Consider the following 21,932-nt stretch of genomic DNA (forward strand, 5'->3'; position numbering starts at 1 on the left):
GATCTAACCTGTTTGGAAGAAAACACTGGAGGCTGTGTTTCTGGAGTGTTACGATTCTGTGTTATTCTACTCAGAGCCATTTTGGGATAGAGTTACTAGAAATACCAGTAATAAATAACCACATTATGTAGGTTTGGGACAGAAACTCTGCCTGCTGCTGCTTAGATTAATTCCATGAAATGTTACTTTTGAACTGTATATAGTCCCTTCAAAATTGAGTTGGACAATGAACGGATAAATTCAGGAGTTTCAGAGGCCTTGCTGGCAGGGAAAGATGCAGCTGTAATCTGCACATCTGGAAGGATACCCATGGGGTATATTAAAAAAATCAGGTGCTAAAAATAGACATGGTTTGGGCTGAAACCTTTTCAGACCTTCGCAAGGCTAAGGTAAAAAGCCAAGTCTCTGGAAAGCTGGGGAGGACCGGGATAAATTTCTATGAACTGGTGTAGGCGGACGTCAGCTCATCTTTCTTTATCAACAATAAAGTTGAGTCATTCCCCAATTTTATATTGCAAAAACGAGTTTCACTAATCACTGGTTTCACCCAGTGAAACTCACAACAAACCTTCACATCCTCATGCAAATAAAGAGAAGACTGCAGAGTCTCGCTAGCTTGTGCAAAGCATCAGTCTAAAAAGAGGTAAAACCTTCAACTGCTTTGTTTATGAAACAAAAGTACTGCAGTCTTGCATATACTTTCGCTTTCCGAAAATGGCATGGCCAAATGCCAGGGAAATTGGTAGTCATGACAGAAGGGTATGTTTCCCAGTAATAAAGGAAGTTTTCCAAATGAAATCTGAATGCCAACACAGGCTACAAGAACTTCAGCTTCAACCGTCCTTCACCATCCGACCTGGCTTGGGGGAGCAGGGGAGCTGAAGGCTAGATGTGTATGTAAGAGACCGGGTTGGCTCAAGCTGAAGTAGCTTATTTAATAAGTTCGCTACTTCCCTAGGAATACAATTCTCAGAATTGCAATTCTCTTCTGTATGCTGTCTAGGAATTCTGGGAGTTGTAGTTCCGGAACTACACTACTTTACATGCGCCATTCTAGCATCTATCCTTCTCTCTCTCCCGGCTCCTCTGCCTCCCTCCAGGCCCGCACCTCAAAGATCCCGCCCCTTTCGGTTTCTCCATGAGTCGGTTGGTTGGGAGAACAGAAGGGGGCGGGAAAAGCCGGGGGAGCGGCAACAGGTGGCCTATCCCGAGCGCCCGTGTTTGCGCGCGCTACGAAGGCGAGCTGCTGAGGGAAAGTCGGAGTTGAGCTCGTGGGCTTTGCAGGAGTGGGTCGTCCTGTCGTTGCGGCATGTGGCTCGGTCACGGTGAGGGCGAAGGGCGCGAACTTGCATGCGGGAGCTCGGAAGGCCTTCCCCAGTTGGGCGGCAATGTGGGAGCAGCTTCCCTCACCCACAGTCTGTACGGCTGCGCCTCATGGGAGCCGCACTCCAACTTTCTTTTTTCTTGTTTCATTTGACGCCGCGATTACATTAAAAACTATGACGTCATTTATATATTTATTTATTCGATATATATATAGCCGCCCTTCTCACATACGTGACCCAAGGTGGCTTACAGTAAAATAAATAAAAATTTTAAAAAGCATATAAAAGATAAAACACGTTGCAGCCAGGCATTATGACATCATTATATAATTGATGAGATTCAGTAATTGGGTCATGACATCTGACACAAGTTCCTAAGCTGCCTCATTTGTGGGATATCACTTATGACTCCATCATATTTTTAGTTTTGGTCTTAATTTATTTTAATATTTAATGAATAAAAAAGTAATATAGAATATATTTGCTATTTACTTGATGTGCTTTTACCCCTTATGAAAAATTAGAGACTGGAAAATGCAAAAGATAGCTTTATCACCTTTTTATGTTGTTTCTATTATAATTCCAGGAGGTTATGACAACAATTATGGCAATACTAGCTATTCACAATCACCTGGAGGATTTGCATCGCCTTCTGCAACCCAAAGTGAAAAGAAATCAGTATGTACTTCTATATATTCAGTTTATTTTCTGAAAAAGTGGCAGTTAAAGGATTATAATGTAAAAATTTCCTCTTTGCAGAGGTCAAGATCACAGAATATTGTTCCCTGTACAGTATCACAACTATTTTCAGCTGAACAAGTAGATGATGTTTTCAGGGTCCGTGAAGTTGAACTTTCACAGGTAAGTTTCAAAACTCCCTTTACTGTGTATTAATTTTATTATTTATTAATTTTATTTATTTATTCAATTTGTATGACCACCCATCACAACAAGTGACTCTGGGTGGCAAACAATGTTAAAATAAATTAAAAAATAATTCTAGTCACAAATACAAAAATTAAAATGTGCAGCAGCCAGGAAGATATCACAATTGACGGTTGCTAGCAGAGCCAAGAGACAGGACCCTTCACACACTTGGGGCCTCAGGCCTGGGCACAGAACCAAGTCTTTAGGGCCTTACAAAAGGTCAGCAGGGACCAATCTCCAGAAGAAGAATGTTCCTTAGGGCGGGTGCTATGACTAAAAAAGCACGCCTCCTGGGCCCTGCTTTTTTGGCCGATGGGACCCGGAGCATGCCCATCCTGTCAGACTGGATCAGATTAGTAGAAAGAACCAGGGAAAGGTGGTCCCTCAGGTAATCTGGTTCCAAGCCATGAAGGGCTTTAAAGGTGACAACCAGCACCTTGAATTGCACTCAGAAGCATACTGGCAGCCAACGCAGCTCACAAAATAAGGGTGCTATGTGCGCCGAGTAACCAGCACCGTTTACTATCCTTGCAGCAACATTCTACAGCATTTGAAGCTTCTGAATGCTCTTCAAGGTTTTAGTTCTGCCATGATAGCTTTACAAAGGTTTTACTTACTTTACTCCTTTCTGGTATGACATATTTTCATTTGATTGTGCCAAATCATGATCCATTCATGGTGGATATATTTGTGGGGTTAATGAATGCAAGGATGAGTACGAGAAGCCACCATGTATTTATTGAGACTTGCATCTGTTTCTTCATGCAGGTTATTATTGTGGGCATAATCAAGCATGCTGAAAAAGCACCAACAAATATTCTCTATAAAGTGGATGACATGACTGCAGCTCCAATGGATGTGAGGCAGTGGGTCGACACTGATGTAAATATCGTTGGGGTTTCAATATAGATGAAAAGAAGTAGTAAAATGTGGCCGTTACAGAACTGAGGAGGTCCATGTTCAGATCCATACTCATTTTAGAGCTAATAAATAAATAAATGGGAGAACTTTGTATGCTACCTTGAGTTATCTGGAGGAAACTTGCAATCTAAATGTAATACATGCATTACAGAGTTTGCAATTTGCCTTCACTTAGCTTTGGTTCCCCAATGAGGTAAAGTAAGATAATAGAATCCTGCCATTCTAGGTTGTGCATTACTTTGTGAAACATTGTTGGTCAATTCCAAGAAATCATTGTCTCTTCCTTTTATTCAAGGAGGAGGGCAGTGAAAATGTGGTTGTTCCACCAGGAACCTATGTGAAAGTGGCTGGTCATCTGCGATCTTTCCAGGTAAGAACCATGGATCTGAAACATTTGACAATAAGTAACTGCCACATAGTGCTGGATAATTCTTTTAAGCAAAAGGAATGACTTAATTTTGATCTTTCAGCTCCCCCAGCAAAAGACATTTATATGCTGTTATCTAAAATCCTCTTGTTTTATCTGTGACTCTGTCAGATGTGCAGATGAGAAGATGGCAAGTAGGTTTGTGCTCTTGTGACATAAATCCTTGCTATTTAATTTGAGTGTGTTCCTTGACTATTAAGAATCTAACTGTGCATTAAGACATTTTTCTGTGATTTCAATGAAGTAAATATGTGTTTATAGTCTAATAGATATGCTACTTTCCCTTTTTTCACCAATCAGATAAATTGGCTACATCTTACTAGCAAAATTATTTACTAGTTAGTTACTAACCATGTTTTTTTCTCTGTCATTTTGGACATACTGTTATTGTTTGCCTGAGAAGGAGACCAGTTTCGTTTATTCAGCCAGCCTCAGCTTTGCAAGCCAAGGCTTGGTACATTGTGTGAGTCAGAGCACAATATAGCTATAGAAAAATACAATACATTTAAAAATAATTAAAAACAGTAGTGAAGTGGACTTCATGATGGCAAATTCCTAGGCATGAGAATAGGGAAGAGCTCAAGTAAATGTGAGTAAAAGTAACAAAATTATTTTTAGAAATAATAGAATAATGTCTTACGGAAAAGACATTGGTCACCCCTGAAAAATCCAGATGGTATTCTAAAGTAAGCATTATACAGGAATTTATTTTTCTAGATTGTAAAGTATGATTTTAGTTTATTAGATAATAATTTTACTAAACTCAGTAATCAGGTGTCTCATCCTGAAAATCCAGTAATACAATCCTGGTGCGTAACTAGGAAATTATTGGTCAAAAACCCACATTTTGCTACCAGGCAAATTAGTCAAAATTATTACAATAAGCAGCATTGGCATTTAGAAAAACTAACATTGCTATTCCTGGTGACACAGAACACAACATTTTTAAAGGTAGATATGTCAAATTCATTAGAAATATTGTTGAAGATGACAAAAATTCATATAATAACGTATTCTTGGAATACTTTATCCCTTAGAATTCTTAAGAAACAACAACTTAAAAGACAAGCCTAAATTTTAAAAAGAGGCTAAAAGAAGCAAAAGTTTCATAAGATCATGCACATTATTAGAAAAATATTCTTAGCCATTGTTTTAAAAAAGCACATTGAATTTGCTGGTATGTTTACACCAAAAAGGCTTGTTTTTCCCTGTAATGTGAATGTTTGGGACTTATTTTGAAAAGTATATCTCTTGACAGCAATTGGCCAAGAGTATTTAATATTCCTTTAAAATTCCAGAACAAAAAGAGCCTGGTTGCATTCAAGATTATGCCCCTGGAGGATATGAACGAATTTACTACACATCTGCTTGAAGTTGTCAATGCGCACTTGAGCCTTAGAAAGGACAACATGGTATGTGTAGAAGCAAAACATGCACTAATTCAGCCTTTCCTGGCCTAGCCACATACGCTTAGACAAACTGGCTGGCCATCCTGGAAGAAGCAATCTTAATATATCGGGGTGGCTGCAGGTTGCCGAAAGGGGCAAACAGTTGACTGAAAGATGTGAAGAGCTTTAACAAATGGCATTGTTGTTACGACCAGCTAGAATCTAATGTCTAGCATTTTCTTTCAGAATTGATTCATCATTTGTCTTTCCTAAAACTTCTTATTTTACACATGCAGGAATATAAAGTTTCATAATTGGCTATTGTATCTTTTCCTGACATTTAGCCCAAATCTACGAAGATGCCTCAGTCATTCGGTGTATTTGAGACGAACAGTGTGTCAAGTGCTGGAGGAAGTGGTACCTTGCCAATGCATGGTCTTACCCCACACCAGAGTCAAGTATGTGTAGTTACCAGGTCAATTCTGGGCATGCCAGCAGATTTTTTCTCTGGGGAGAAAGGAAGCTTCTTAAACGTCTCTATGCACCTACAGAAGGGGTCAGATATTGTTACCTGCTTCTCACTAATTTCACTTTTGCACACAAACTGTATTCCTGGGATTTGTCACATCTAACTTCATTGCAATGGTAGAAATCTAGGGCAAGACTAAGCACAACCAACTTGTCATTTAATAGGGCTGCATAAATCCAGACAACACTAAATCCTGGAAACGTATATTCTTTACTGCCACTAATGGCTGTCTGGATTTTTGCGGCTCAGGTCTAGTCACCCTATTTTTAAGAAGTTGGAAGGGAAATTACAGTGTAATAGTTAAATAGCTGAAAGAATAAAGCGGGGCTGAGCAACCTACAGGATGCATGACAGGTCTCCCAGGCCCCCAAGTAGTTCCCTGAACCTTCTGAGATCATGATGTTAAAATTCAATGGCCAAATAGTTAAATTTTGGGGGCCACCCGTCCAATTACATCACCACCATTACAGGTCCCTGTGGACCTCTGCAGCCAACAATAATAAGTGTAGTTCCTAATCAGGAGGAAATGCCTCTACAGTACTGTAATGGTTTAGGTATTAAGACTGGGGTGATTCAGGTTCAAGTCCACTCTCAGTGGGTGACTGAGTTACTGTCTCTTATTCCAGCTTACCTCAAAGGGTTGGTGTGAGGAAAATTAGCGGAACATAGGCTATGTATATCTTCATGAATTTCTGGAGGTCATCAGGATATAAATCTAATACACAAATAAATAAACCACTTTTAATTGTAACATGAGAGATTGCTGCTTGTGAGGCCTTTCCAAGGTGCCTGATTGTGCCGTACAGTGGAAAGGCAAAATCATGGCACTAACCTTGGCAGCTTCTGTTGAGCATCTCAGTGCAAAGAGATAATTATGACCTTGCTATCTCCCTAGCTGATATTTTGTCAATGACATAATTCTTTTGATTGGGTCATTAATTTTTTTCAGGGATGAAGAAATCCTTTTGGATACACTAAGCTGTGATTGACTCCTGCAGTTAAGGGCTTTGCTCTAGGATGTGTAAAACATTCAGTGGCAGAGCAGCCAGTTTCAGATGGTCCAGGCCCAGACCCAAAATACTTGTGTTCTGACTGCAAGTAGGGTGGGAGATGCAGAGAAAAGGCAAGGGCATCAGTCACAGCAATGAAGGGAAGGGAAGGACAAGTGCTGGGAAGACGGGATGGAGGGCCAAGTGACCCAGTCATGTCTGCTGTCTTTGAATTTGAGTGCAATGGCTAAGGAAAAGGAAGTTGCTGGGAAGGTTGGTGGAGGCCTTGGCAGATGCTCAGGCCACACGGGAGAGGAGAGAACGAGGGAGGCGCACAAGCCATACCAAATGGACATTATAAGACCTTTCTGGATTTCCTTCTTTATTAATATTTCTATGCAGCCTCAGTTCAAGATTCTTATCAAAACACGGTGCAAACACACTGTTCTGGATTCAGTTCAGACAGACTGCAAGCCATCTGGAAGGCTCTGGCTGAACTGAGCCACAGTGTGCTTGTTTCATGCACAAAATGAAACACATTTTCTCTTTTGTACACGCCTCTGTTTTGCTCCATCTTTGTGTGTTGGCTGCAGTTTATTGTGGACTGGCACTTCTTGCTATGAGCATCCTTGAACTTAAATAGAAAACAAACTATTTGATTTATCAATTCACATGTTTCTCAAAAATTAGCTAATCCAAATCATTTTTACAGTTCAAGGATGGACACTTTTCCCTTTCTATTAAAAATAATGAAGACAATATACAATAATAATACAGCAGTTTAAAAAGTTTTTATTACTCGTGTGGAGAAAGAATAGTATAAAAAGCCAAATCTTTTAAAAAAAGACAAGAATAAAATTCTGAACTAAAAGGCATTAAACTGATTTCTGAAGAAATACAAACGGCCTGCTAGCATGTGTGTTTTCTCTTATAAACCTAGAAAGCCCTTATATCTGAAAAAAGACTGCAGTGTCTGCTCCTTTTTATATCACTACCGATTTCTACTCTTGAAAGTTGAAAACAGTTTCTGTAAAACTTGTGTATTGAAGTTAACAGTAATGTGAATTTATTTATTTTTTTTAAACTTCTGTTGGGTCTGTTCTGCATTCGCATTTGAATAACTGTCTGAACTCTTGCTTTTTGAAGGTTCTGAATTTGATTAAAAGCTGCATGACTACCGAAGGGATAAGTCTTCATGATCTGGAGTCTCAGCTGCATAATATTAATCTTCAAACGCTCAAGTATGTACAGACTGGGAACTTAGACTTTTGACATTCTGGGCTCTTGATGCTCCTATACTGAAAGGAAGTCATATTGATTCCTTTTAAACCTTAAATCAGCACCTGTGGTACAGTGCTGAAAGCAAAGTTAGGATAAGGTTTACTTTTCCTACTGAAGGCTTTTCAGAATTGTATTGCTCTATAGCCAGAGTAATACATATTAAGCAATTTCTACATTCCTAACCCTTTTGCGTATTATGTATTTGATCCTTTCAGAGAACTTTGCAGGATAATGCGGACAGTCTTTACACAGACACTTTTGGCCTTAGCTTTCTGAGCTGCTCCAGTGGTGGTGTTTGTTTTATCTTCTCTTGAAAAAAAAAATAGTTTCTTTGTTTTGTGGCTCCTCAAAATGTTAACACTGTAATCTATTTTCTTATCCCCCTGAATGTTCCCAGGTTAGATTAACTTTTTCAGTTTTTCATCCTTCCTCACTGGATTTGTTTTGAGGTATCTCCAGAGTAAGGCTGAGCTCCTCTGGCTCTGGATGTTCAGTCTATGTGAGGAATGCAGTAAATGGGTATTCCTGGTTTTTTTTTTTTTTTAACTTTTAAAGGGATTCCTCAAAGTTATCTATCTCTAAGGGGGAATGGAAGCAATTGAGCAAAAATTGCCATGATAGTAGAAGATACTGTATATACAATAAAGTGTTTGCCCTTGATAATTCCAAGTGGCTCTTCCAATGTGTTCTCTCTTTTGGTAATCTATGTTTTGGTAATACGGTAGAGAAATCCCCAAGTCATCCAAGGCATTTCTGCACATCTTTCTTATTGTCTGACAGGAGCTCCACCATGATGTAGCAAAATTTTGTGGCAATATGTCAGATCAGGAAGGTATTAGTTCATCCAAAATGTTACCAATAACTTTTTGTTTCTCAGACTTTTTTTCACCTTCTTTCCTAGTTCCTTTGTAATAACTTTTTGGGAATAGTTAATCACATCTAACATACATGCATTTATTTTGGCCAGGGTTTTTAGATTCACTTATTAATGAACTGACATTTTCCTGTTTTATGTATTGCCTAGTATTTTTATATAGGATAATTTTATAATGGTTCTAGATTTATCTTGATTTTATCCATTTTATTACTGTTCAGGATTATATATTCTTATAGCTTTGACTTTTATTTTATATTTGGTTATTAGTACCTACTGTGGCAATTTTAATTATAGCCTGATTGGTTTTGTATATTTCCCCCTCTTCATGTGATTTTTTTTCTTTTTATATTGTATATAAAATATATATTGTTCTATGCTGCTCTTTAGCCATAATAAAGTTTAAGTTTTGAGTTTCACTGAAGAAATTATTTTATTTTTTCCCTTCCTTCCATCCAGGAAAGCTGTTGAGTTTCTTAGCAGCGAGGGACATATATATTCCACTATTGATGATGAGCATTTCAAGTCTACAGATGCTGACTAAGGTCTGGTTGATTTATAATAATCTGAATCCAAAGTTTTATTGGATCCAAGACTGTTTTGCCTGATTTAGGTCTTGAAGTACTCTTGATGGTAACACATAGATTGAATGGGGCATGCCTTGAGCAGATGCCTCCATCCAGCTCTGTTTCTTTTCCATGGTTTAAATTTGTCTTTCAGGTTTCTCTGCCTTTTTCTGTAAATGGAATCATCCTTAATTTTTTTTTTTTACTAATATAGCAGTAGTTTATTTACAGCTAGATTTTCAATCTAAGATACTTTGCATTTCACAAAAATTCTGGAATGTCAAGATGTTTTAACTTTGATCCAGCTTCTGTTTTCTTCTGGCTAATTATTATACTATGTAGTTTTGTACACCTGAAGGCCCCATAACATTGTACAATTACATTATCAGCTTTGTACAATATTAGCTTTTGCCTAATTCAGAAATCCTGTGTACAATTCTAAAAAGTATGTAATTCTTAATTTTGGGATTCTTTCAAAAGATAAGCAGTAGGCTAAGATTTATCCTTAGTTTAACAATTTTATTTTAAATTCAGAAATAGAGTTAACACATACCCTAGAATCTAATTGATTATTCATACAGTAATTATAGATATCGCTTACAAGAGTGTATAGGGACATAAATGTAGTTTACATATTCAAACTCTGACTGAGAATGTAAAGACTTGTGAAAGTTAAGATGACAATGCTGACATCTAATACATGTAAAAATGTAATAAAATCTTCCTGTTCTGAAAATATCCTTGTGTAATTAGAATATGTAAAAGCTTAGTTGGAATTGCAAAACCAAAATGCCATCTTTTTAACTCCTGGGCAGGATATATCCCAGGGATTCAGTGACAAAGAGTTAACTGACTTTCTCATGATTTTGCCTTTTGAGACACATGTTCTGTGTGACTACTTCTCATTGAAGTTTAGGTCCTCCTAATTGTTGTAGATGGGAAGGATGGCAGTTCTTGCTGTCAAAAGTTTGGTGGACAGTGAAACTTCTCTAACTTTGATTTATTGCACTGCTAATGATTGTTACTTAAAATAAAGTTTCTTTAGATCAAGCCTCACTGTCAAGCAAAAAATTTGCTTTGTAATGTTCATTTCCTTTTCATATGTTGTATTCTCTGAATATGCTAGTTTGGAACATCAGAGCGCTAATTACACCCCCACAGTCCAGTGTTTCACAACTTGAAAAGAAGGCTGTCAGCTGCTGGTTAAAAACAATGGGGGAAAATGAGAAGAAAAGATTAAGGCTATTGTTCTGTAGATGCTTCTTGGTATTAAATAGTTGCATTTTGCATTTTGTGGATTGTTACATTCATTTCTTCATTTATTTCTTCATAGTCATGGTCGGAATTGTCACAGAAGGCTGTTCCTGAAAAGAAACATGCTTTATTTAAAATAGTTAAAATTTCCTTTCCTGCCTATGTGCTAAAAAGCAGAGATAACAAGTATTTCAACATCCTCCAGGAGGTGCCAGCTATAAAAAAAAAATAACGAGCCTAAGGAAGACACTGAATTCTCTACAGTCCAAACACCAGTCACTAAGTGTAGCTGAACAGCATTTGAAGTCATCTCTTTCCAAGTAATAAGATACGCCTAATAACATATCAAAGCAAAGGACTCAAAATTTTAAAAACTCTAGACTCTGGCTTTATTATGTTTCTAGCCAGGAATTTTTCTCATTATATATGAAAACTAGCAAGCATAAACTAGGCTATTCTGCCATATTACTTTGTATTTTAATCCTGTCCTAAATTCTCTTTTTATCATGTATGATTTTATGATGGATTAGTGCTTAGATAGGGAAGGGTTTTTTGATGCTTAACTGCAGTTCTATGATGGCTACTTACTAACAGAAATTAAATATAATAAACTTTGCTGTTTTTGACTTGCAAAATTGACTATAATCATCTAATTAGTATGATTGGAAATGACACAGCTTAAACCTGGGGTCTTCCATATGCAAGATGTGTGTTTTGCTGCTGGTGAGGCCCTTTCTTTGCTTGCATATTTCTGAAGAATTCTTAACTAAATTTTCCAGTCTAGTCAGAATATGGTTGCTTTGGTTTTATTTTTATTTATTTTTTTATACATATACAGATAGTCCTTGCTTAATGACAGTTCGTTTAGCAACTGTTCGAAGTTACAATGGCATTTTAAAATGCTACTTACAACCGGTGCCTGAAGTTAACAACTGTTGCAGTGCCCCTGTGGTCACGTGATTGGAATCCAGGCACTTGGCAACCACCTCGCACTTACGATGGTTGCAGTGTTGCGGGGTCATTGATCACCATTTGCAACCTTCCCAACGGCTTCCAGGAAGCAAAATCAATGAGGAACCATGCAATTCACTTAACAACTACTTGATCCACAGTGATTCACATAAAGACTACTGCAGAAAAGGTCATAAAATCGGGTCCGGTCACATGATTCATTTAGTGACCTAAATTCCAGTCCCAATTGTGGTTGTTAAGTGAGGACTACCTGTAGTGCCTTTGAGTCAGTCTTGACTCCTGATGACTACAAGATGTCAAGTAGTTTCCCATTTCCTTCTTCCTAGACTGAGGGAGAGTGACTGGCCCAAGGTCACCCACAGCTGGCTTTGTGTCCAAGGCAGGACTAGAACTCACAGTCTCCCAGTTTCTAGCCTGGTGCCTTAACCACTACACCAAACTCGTGCTCATTTTGTTATATTGAGAGGCTTTTAATGGGAACGACATAAAGAGAAAATGAATTCTACCTGTGGTGTTCTTGGAAGGATTTTTTGTGACTTCCTGAAATCTCTGATGTCCATATTCTATGGTATACGGGTTTGAATTGTTCCAGGTATCATGATCTGCGCTTTTTTGTTTAGACCGAGGGAAGAAAAGCTCTGCAGATTGTGGAGACACGCTACTGACCTTGCTAGAAGGCAGGTAGTGCTAGAAAACAATAAGAAGACAGTTTGCTCTTAACATAAATCATACTGAATCAAAACAAAAGTCCACCTATGGGTGTTGTGAGACTTGAAATCTTCCTATTGCCATTCTCCCCTTAAGAACAACGAAGATACCATCAGCATCAAGAGCCTTAGTACTGAGTGTGGAAGGGGAGCGTTTCTTTTGGAATACTTGTCATCCATAGTTTCCTGAAGTACATCAAATACAAATTATAAACCCCTTTGTTTAAAAATGTGCTGCTTGATACCTTTGGAGCACCTTTAATAATTCAGGGGCAATTTTTCAATCTGCAAATTGGTCAAAGCAAAAACTTATCACAGTTAAAATGTTACTATTCCTGCTTCTGCGGCTGCATTTTTTCCCCCTTCCATCACTGTTCCCGTTAGCAAATACCTTGGAAGATTCTGCTGCTTTCTGCCCTTTGTTAGGCCTCTGGAGAGAGTTGTGTGTAGAATTTTTCTTCTTTGGGGGTCTTGGGGGTGCTGGCACATTGCTAGGCAGTTTCTTTAACAACTGGTAATAAAATGCCTCAGACAGCTCTTCAACAGTGGGTGGCCTGGTGAGAGGTGTGGGCTTTGCTGAGCCTTCAGTGAAGAAGAGGGGGATGTCTAGCCATTCAGGAGGAAGCTCAAATGTGAGGTTTGGATTCTCAGCCAGACTGACTGTGAGAAAAGGTTCTGTGATCTGGGCCTCCAAAGTCAGGAAGGAGACACAGCCTAGAGGATATGTATTGTGATCACTGGCTATCACTTTCACTTCACAAGGCAAATGTAGGTATTCCACTACTTCACTGAGGGTATATTTCCTGCTGTCACGGATGTCCTCCACAAAGCCAGCTTCCAAGAATAGGGGAATCTGTATCTGTTCTTTGTCCTCATCTCCATTGTCTCTATCACAGACAAGCAGGTCAACTGCTGAAAGATCACTAGCCTTCACCAGCCTCAACACCTCTAGCCGGTCACCTACACTGAACAAGGGAAATTCCCCTTCAGTGCTCTCATGGTCTTTGGTGACCACTACATGCATTTGCTTGGTTGTGGCCAAGCTGAGGGCTAACTCTGAAGTGGTGCTGAATCTGCGTGGGCATCTTCGGAAACAACCTTCATAGTTGCTGGAGATGAGGAAATAGCAGGTCTGGGTCTTGCCTTTGGGAGCAGAAGCCAGTATCTTCCATGATGATGCCTTGCTATGGATGTGTAACCTCTGGCCCTTGTGAAGGTGGGGGATCCATTTGCTCTGGAAGACAGATGGGTTTTCTGGCTCCCCAAGGATCTCAGCCTCCACGGGCAGCACCCCATTCATCGCTAAGACTTCACTCAGCATCAATGGCTTGATAAATTGAATGTGCTGAAACTCTTCAGTCACATCCATTACCTCAATATCCAGGGCTGAGTCAATTGTCACTACATCCTTTCGAACTGGAAGGAAAATGACCACATCGTTAAAACAGCTATGATTCTATGGCTAGTTAACGTTTTCTACACAAGGCATTCTGTTTTGAAATTCAGGCTATGAAAAAGAGAGTTGTTTTTTATGAAAGTTCTCAAATTCAGGACTTTAACCTTTCCTGGGCTTTTTTATAGATTCTGACCACAATCTATATAATTTTGATTTATAACATCGCCCCCTTTTTCAAAAAAGCTGTGAACTTACTCTTTTTGTTAGTTGTTATGTTTTATTATTGTTGGTTTATTGAATTTTTTTTTGCCACTTTGATCAAATCAGATTTCAGAATGGTATAGGACAATAGACAATAAATTATGTAAAATCTAATAGAATCCAGTAAAATTTTGAACTTTTATTGCTATAAAAGCTAATACAATCCAAGACTGATTTTTTAACATCATATTAAAAGGCCAGAAAGAACAATTGATGAAACAGATAGGTGGATTATACAAATCAAATGCTTGGGGCTATAGGAAGAAAAAGTCAATCTGGCAGTGAAAAGATTGTGAAGTAAACGCCAATATACCTTCTTAATAAAGGTACTGTCCCAAACCAGGGGCCCACTGCTGAGAAAATTGTCTCCTAGTGATTATATAGCATGTTTTCAATAGTACAATAAGACACGATATAGGGAAGTATTGTAAAATATTAAGATATGGCTGAGTGGGACTTCAGGGGCTTGGTTCCTAAGCCATTTTAGAATTTTAAAGGCAAGCACCAGCACACACTTGTAATTGACTTTCAGCTGCCAGCTAATTATGCTTTTAACTCTCTTTTTCTTATTGGGGCTTTAAATCAAAGCATCCTTCACAGATGGCTGTCTAGCTTCTGCCTACGCCCATTCACTGAAGGTAGCTGTTTCTGCTGTTGAACTCTTATTGTTAAGAATATTTTTTTAACATTCGGTTGAAATCTGCCTTTCTGATTTGCAAGGGCAGATCTAATATTGTCTTCTTTTTCTAATTTTTGCAGCCTAGAATAAAACAAATTTTGTCTAAATACTTACAGTGCATTATTACTTTGACTTTATAGACAGGATAAAGCTGAAAGTCATCCTTGCTGATTTCATCACATTTTAACCTTTTGTGCCTCATGGTTGAAGATTGCAAAACATCCCAAAGTGTGAAGTTTTTTTTCTCTTGAGAACCTAAAACTTTGCCCTTACTGAAGGGGGAAGTTAGAATGGAAGGTTTCCTTTGATGCGGTGACTCAGAGCTGGGTTGAAAATAACCTGTGGGATTTTGCAAACCAGAAGGGTGTTACTTTTTGTTTACCCTATTTTCAGATAATTTTTATTAAAGATTACAATTAGAAAAAATAAAAACCAATGCGAACTACAAAAATATAGGAATAAAAAAGAAAAAGAAAGAGAAGAAAGAAGAAAGAAAAAGGAAGAAAAAAAGAGAAAGAAAGAGAAAAAGAAAGGAAAGAAAAAGAAGGAAAGAAAAAGAAAGAAACCCCCTTCATCACAAGTACAAACAATTTTGGTAATTTGTCACCATCTCTTAAAATGCAAACAAATACTTCCTTCTTCCCATATCACTTCCTTTAACTATGAACAAAATCTTAAAGCCTAGTCAATCTTTCCTAGTCAGCAAAAGTCCATTAAGGGTTACTAGGAATAACTACCTAACTATTTTAACCTTGATGAAATAAGCCAACTCCCTTCCCTGTACTTTTAATAATCTTGACTTTTAATCCCTTAAAATAATGTCCTCGAGCTTGATTTCTTTTTATCTTCTCTTTATCTCCTCTCAGTAAATCCTTTAAAACTTTTAAGAGACCTCTTTTGTAAATCCAGTATCATTCTTCTGGTTTGGTACTTGCATATGCTTTTCAGTTATCAAAACATCAACCGGTATCATTTGAATATCTAGTATATCATCTTTTTCCATATCATTCTTGTAACTTGTCATTTCTAAATCCATATTGAAATCAGTTTCAATCTTATCCTATGTAGTTTGCTCCTCTTCTGTAAAACATTTGTACAGAATCCATCTTATGATGTTAGACATTCTTAAAATTAATTTCTGACTCCATAATTCCCAAATCTCCATAAAAGCATCTACTGTTAGTGTTGTGCTCCATTCTGTACTAGTGTATCAAATCTGAGTATTCTCTTTTAAATGTGATCTTTAGTTTCTTCTGGTTCCCTCTAGTACCGAACATTCAAAGTCCCATCTTATCATGTTATTTTTCCAAAAAAAACAAAACAACCACAGACTCCCATGGGAGGATTCTTATATTTAATTACAAGTTCTCATTTCAAATCCATTTTCAGATAATTTTTATTAAAGATTACAATTAGAAAAAATACAAACCAATGTGAACTACAAAAATATAGGAATAAAAAAGAAAAAGAGAAGAAAGAAAGAAAGAAAGAAAGAAAGAAAGAAAGAAAGAAAGAAAGAAAGAAAGAAAGAAAAAAAGAAAGAAAAAGAAGGAAGGAAGGAAGGAAGGAAGGAAGGAAGGAAGGAAGGAAGGAAGGAAGGAAGGAAGGAAGGAAGGAAGGAAGGGTCCATTTTTAAGTTTCCAGAATCAATACTCTAAACATCCTTTTGCTGTTTATTCCAAAAAAAGATATTTTTCTAAATCCTTGAACTCATACTTAAAACTTCTTTGGCGAAGAAGGAAACTCACCCAGTGAATGCAATAAAAACTTGCTGTTCCAAAGGTTCTTAATATTTCAAAAGCAGTAAAAAGTAATTCCAAAGGTGATTAAGAAATGTGGCTTGGTCAGAGTTTCCACTAAAACATTAAATACAGACTAGAATTCATAAAAAAAAAATCACATTTAGATAAATAAAATCTGGGAACATATGGTGCATGTTACCAAGTGAAGTACAATAGTAACCAAAGTTGGCTATTTTGGCTCTTCAACCAGAAAATCTTGTAAATAGTGCATCCTGGGAGCAAAGGTGAAATAATAATAATAATAATAATAATAATAATAATAATAGCAGCAAAGATAATACCAATAGTAATAGGAGCCTTGGGTCCAATCCCAAAATACCCGAAGACCATCGGCATTGACAAAATCACCATCAGTCAATTGCAAAAGGCAGCTTTACATTGAACTGCTTATATCCTGCGACGATACCTTGAACACCATCAAACAACTACATCTGCCTATCCCAGGTCTTTGGGAAGGACTCAATAGGTGGATAAAGATGCCAAATCCAGTCTAAACGTTTGGCTGACCATGCAACCAACAATAATAAAAATTGATAGGTACTCTTTCCTTACCCCCACAGCCAGGAGCTGTGAATCTTTTTCTGGTACTAGTCCCCTAAAGTTCTGGCAGAAAACTTTCCCATTCACTTGGTTTACACTACAAACTAAACCACAATATGGTTTGTTTGTTTTCAATGTTCAATGTTATGTGAACCCTGTGGCTTACACAGTGAACTATATAGCGTGGTTGTGTGAATTCAACTGTTATTTGCTGCATGGTTTTGGGGATAACAAGGATTAAATCTGTAATCTTTGGGTTACAGAGGATTTGCCTTATAACTGTGCTAGAGCAAGCAGGGAACAGCACTTAATGGACCAACCTTTAAAATCTGGTGGAAGCACAAAAGCATGTCCACTTTTCGCATTCTCACAGATGACCTCCTGAAGCTGAACATCTATAATTTTCATCAGATCTCCTGTTGACAGGCAACACTCATTGCCTGAAAGTTCATAAACAGAGCCTATAGAAAACAGAACATCTTGATTATCACCTTTGAGCAAAGCTGAATTTTCCAAGAAATCTGAAATTTAAAATTGAGGTATTAAACAGTTTTGTTTAAAAAAAAGGTAACCAAAATTATTTTGGGATACAAGCATGTTAAACATACATCCAGGACCAAGTTCTAAAGATATTTATTCAGATTAAAGTCCCGTTGTGCTCAGTGAGGCTTAGCTTTGTCATAAGTATATGTGATGGTTAGCAGACATGCCAGATAATTCTGCATATGTCTACTCGGAGGCATATTCGTTCAAAGTTCAAAGATATTTTTTTTCCTCTTAAATAAATGTGGGCAAGATTGCAATTTAATAACGCAAAGTGCTGATCAATGGGGGAAAATATTCTAAACCCATAACCTGTTGTTATTTAAATACAGGTAGTCCTCACTTAATTACCACAATTGGGACCAGCAACTCCATCGCTAAGCAACACAGTTGTTAAGTGAGACATGACCACAATAGACTTATGACCTCACTTCCACTGTGGTCGTTACATGAATCACACAGTCACTAAGCAAGACATCACATGACTGTGACTTGCAATTTTACTGCTGGCTTCTCCATTGACTCTGTTTGTTGGAAGCTGACGTGTGCAGATGGTGATCATATGACTGCAGGATGCTGCAACGGTCATAAACAACTGCCAGCTGCAAAGCACCCGAATCTCAATCATGTGACCGCTGGGACACGACGGTTGTAATTGTGAGAACTGGTTGTAAAGTTACTTTTTCAGCACCATTGTAACTTTGAATGATTGCTAAACAGGGCAGTCATTAAGCGAGGACTACCTGCAACACAAAGGAAAGTGCCAATTCTCATTCAAATTCAACTGAGGGCCAAAGAAATAAAGTAAGCACCAAATATGCTTTATTTGGGCAGATACTTCAATGCTGTAGTCCACCACTGAGAAGGCCTGAGCAGTTATATCTCAGAATAGGAGGGTATCTTAAGCAGACTTCAAAAGATCATTTTAGTATTTGGATAAGGAACGTATTATCCCAAACCATTAAAGGGTTGACAGATTAGTATCAGCTTTGAAACATGCCAGGAAGGAACTGAGAACCAGTTAACATAATATAATATTAGAATCTCATGTTTACAGCCTTTAGTTTTAATTAGTGGGCTGCCCTCCCCCTGAGATTTCTTTTCTGATTTTTTTTTTTCCCCTGCTTCCTTCATCCATTTAGTCAAACATATTTTTATTCCAGCCACATATACTGAAAGGCCCATAATGCCTGACATCTAAGTCATAACCCTATGAAGTATAAATCATTCATGAATACTGAAGTATGTGATGGATTACACGCTGTATTTGCTTTCCAATTTTCACTTTCTGTAAACGTTAGTTCTCCTTCCGCAAAGCTTCAGGGCAAGCTTCTGAAAGCACATCTGGTCTCTACACTATTCTGGGCTTATTCCATATGCCACTACGTAGGTGGAGTTGATGAATACATGAAGGGAAGTAAAGGTGTAGGTTTAATTATGAATGAAAGTGCTAAAAGATATATATCGTGAAGTATGATTTCCTGTTATTTACAAAGGGAATGAATAAGGTTGAATCATATAACAAATATATGAAGGAAGAATTAATGGGTTGACAGAAAGATTGAAAAATTCATGGATGGAGTTGATGGGATCCTGAAAGAAGTGAGAGTTGAAAGAAGAAAAAGCAATATATGAGGTAGTGTATGGATGTAGTAGAGAGAAGAATGGTTTGCAAGGACAGAAGAGTAGAAGGGTGTGTAAACTAGATTTAGCTATATTTCCTTTTTTATCTCCTCCCTTTAATTTCTTTTTACTGTTTCTTTCCTTTGCATATTGTTGCTTACCATGAAAGAGATTAGTGTGATGGCATATATGACTACAGGTATGTAGATACCAATTTCATTATAATATTTATTATAATATTTTGCAGCTACAGTGGTGCCCTGAGCAAACTGCAATTTCATCCTTTTTTTTTCTTCCCCATCTCAGTCCTCCAACAGTTGACTTTGTTTTCATCCTTCCAATCACTGGGATCTGCAAATGCTTGGCCATGGACCACAGTCCTCATGGCTGTCAGTAGCATTACTTAAGCTACTTAAAAATATAAGAATACTGCTAAATAGACCTAGGATCTTTGCCTAAGCACCTTCTCCCACCAAGTGATCAACTAAGTGGTTTTGAGAAGGCTTCATGCTTGGCATGGGGCAGTACCCTTCTCTGTTGATGCTTCCCAGCAACTGGCACATATTTTATACCTTTGAACTTTTGGAAGATCCATTGTAGAACAAGTCAACACTCCAAGATAACGGTCAACTCTTCCTCAAAGCACTAATGTATTACAAAGGTTCTGCACCAAGATTTCAGTTGCCAGCTTGTAAAGACTGTGCCCAAGTTAGCATTGCCTCATGCTGAAACTTTTCAGCATGAAAACTCAATTTTTCATCCTCATCTCTTCCTAGCAGAATGACTCTGATCATAGCAAGCAAGAAACTGTTACAGGACTCACCTTGGAAGTAGACTCCCGAAGAGACCTTCACTACTCGAGGGAGGGAATGGAGATTCAGGTCACTTATATAACGGTGGAAGGAAACAGGCTCCATCTCTCTTTTTACAGATAGTGCCACTGCTGCAATTTGTAGATTTGTAGAAGGAAGACTGCGTATGTGGAAGTTAAATGGGGTGACTTTCACTTCCTGTTTTAAACTGTTGTCCAGGCAATAGCTTTTGGGTCTAAGATGAAGTCACAGTGGGTTTAGTGTCTAAGATGGAGTTGCAAAAAGGCACAGACATAAGAGATACCAGCTATTAGTGAGAATTTTGCACTATTGTTGCAATTATGGACTATGCAATCTGGACTAATTACAGTATATTGCTAGTGGCCAGATTGCCAGTAAGAGGAGAGAGTTCAAGAGGAAATCCACATGGTCTGGTCTGTCTTGACAATAGGCAAAATATCAGGCGGAAGAAATAACTTCTGATGAAATATATCAGGCCAGTTTTGGAGAAAGGAGTAGAAACCCAGTGCATACATTTAATCATACCTAGTCATTCAATACCTTGTATTAACTCAGAAATAGAACAGTAAAGAAAATAGTATTATCAGGCATTCTTATCCCTTCATACAACAATGTGGGTTGACAATAAGGGCAAGGCAACCCTGGATTAACCATTGAGAAAATAAGGACATGTTCAGGGCCCCCAGGGGAGGGGGCACCACAGAATTTCCCCCCCGTAGCTATCATGCCGTTAACTCTTTCACTGCCACACTTGACTTTAGTTGTTTTTTTTGGAATTGTCCTTACCTGCCATGTTTAGTGAGTGACTAAAATTTAAAAGTTTGGTTTGAAGGTTTTGTCAGATAATTATATTTGTTTCCATCTCATGGAGTGAGAGTTTCGCTTTTGTTAAGGGACATCATTTTTTGGCTGTGTTTAAAGCATCAGTTGGCCTTAATCTGGCCCTGAGGCAAGGGTATCAATTGTGTTACTTGCTGATTGAAATCATAGTCCCAGATACATAAATAAGTTTTTTCATTCTCTTTCTTTTTTGTAATTAAGTAAAAGAGGAAATGAATAAGCATCCTTGCTATTCAAAGATTTCCCATTCAGTACTAAAGAAATTTGACTGCATCAACTTCCTCCAGGTTTTCTCGAAATCACCGTCCTGAATCTGAGTACTTTCCTGATTTCTAAAATTTCCAAGTATTCCAATTATTGATAAGCCTGTTCCCATCTAAGAATATGGACACTTACTTTCTATCCAATGGAAAAATAGCCAGTGGTGAAAACAGAAGTTACTCTTTTCAAGCTTGATTCTCACAGGTCCTTCTTAACAGGAATTATAGAGAAGAAAGGAAAGAGGCTACAGGAATTCTGGCAACTGAATTGTTTCCCTTCATCAGAGAGATCACATTCTCAGAACTCATAGCAGAGATTGTAATGCAACGCCTAGAAACGATAGCACTTCCACGCATACAACCAAAAGTATGGATCTGGTATGTAGATGACACCTTTGTTATAATAAAAAAGGAACAACTAGAGAAGACACATGAAAGTATCAACAACATCTTCAAAGGAATCAATTTCACCAGAGAGGAAGAAAACAACAACACACTACCCTTCCTGGATATCCTCCTCAGCAGAGGAAACAACAACAAATTAGAAACTCAGGTCTATCGGAAAACAACCCACACTAACCAAGTACTCCATTACCAAAGTAAGAACCCAACCTCCCACAAGAGGAGCTGTGTAAGAACATTATTCAATGAGCGCAAATGCACTGCAGCAACCTAGAACAGCAGAAAAAGGAAACAGACCACCTATACAACATCTTCCAACAAAATGGATATCCACGCAACTTTATCAAAAACTGCCTGACCACTCAACCTACTACAACACAACCAACACAAGCTATAAAAAGGATAACACTGCCATACATCAGAAATGTCTCAGAAACAACCAACAGACTATTACAACCACATGGCATCTCTGTAGCACACAAACCAACTCTAGCCCTCCAAAACATCTTAAGTAAACCAAAAGACCCAGTAGTCCAAGAAGAAAAAGAGTCATCTACAACATACAGTGGACTGTAACAACCACTATGTAGGAC

General features: G+C 37.9%; 2 protein-coding genes across 4 annotated transcripts; one reads left to right on the forward strand and one right to left on the reverse strand.

The window, feature by feature from the left end:
* Positions 1-1,109: 1,109 nt before the first annotated feature.
* RPA2 (replication protein A2) lies at positions 1,110-11,117 on the forward strand. 3 transcript variants are annotated; one of them, XM_007440027.3, is made up of 10 exons: positions 1,128-1,325; positions 1,912-2,003; positions 2,085-2,186; positions 3,021-3,134; positions 3,469-3,543; positions 4,899-5,012; positions 5,333-5,446; positions 7,653-7,747; positions 9,121-9,206; positions 10,561-11,117. In XM_007440027.3, exons 1-9 carry the CDS (start codon positions 1,310-1,312, stop codon positions 9,203-9,205), a joined length of 807 nt encoding a protein of 268 aa, XP_007440089.1. In that variant the 5' UTR covers positions 1,128-1,309; the 3' UTR covers position 9,206; positions 10,561-11,117. The 3 variants fall into 3 exon arrangements, with proteins under 3 accessions (XP_087996170.1, XP_007440089.1, XP_087996169.1); XM_088140043.1 differs by lacking the exon at positions 10,561-11,117 and having other exon boundaries at positions 1,130-1,325; positions 9,121-10,277; XM_088140044.1 differs by lacking the exons at positions 4,899-5,012; positions 10,561-11,117 and having other exon boundaries at positions 1,110-1,325; positions 9,121-10,277.
* Positions 10,456-21,517, reverse strand: THEMIS2 (thymocyte selection associated family member 2). The gene is made up of 6 exons (XM_007440036.3): positions 19,828-21,517; positions 17,159-17,299; positions 14,611-14,835; positions 12,552-13,576; positions 11,960-12,140; positions 10,456-10,591 (listed from the first exon to the last, which is right to left on the reverse strand). Exons 1-6 carry the CDS (start codon positions 19,919-19,921, stop codon positions 10,497-10,499), a joined length of 1,761 nt encoding a protein of 586 aa, XP_007440098.1. The 5' UTR covers positions 19,922-21,517; the 3' UTR covers positions 10,456-10,496.
* Positions 21,518-21,932: the final 415 nt, after the last annotated feature.

The sequence above is a fragment of the Python bivittatus genome, unplaced genomic scaffold (assembly GCF_059951505.1).
Source record: "Python bivittatus isolate LINGU-HERP-01145 unplaced genomic scaffold, Pbiv_v1 ctg000310_np1212, whole genome shotgun sequence".
NCBI lineage: Eukaryota > Metazoa > Chordata > Lepidosauria > Squamata > Pythonidae > Python > Python bivittatus.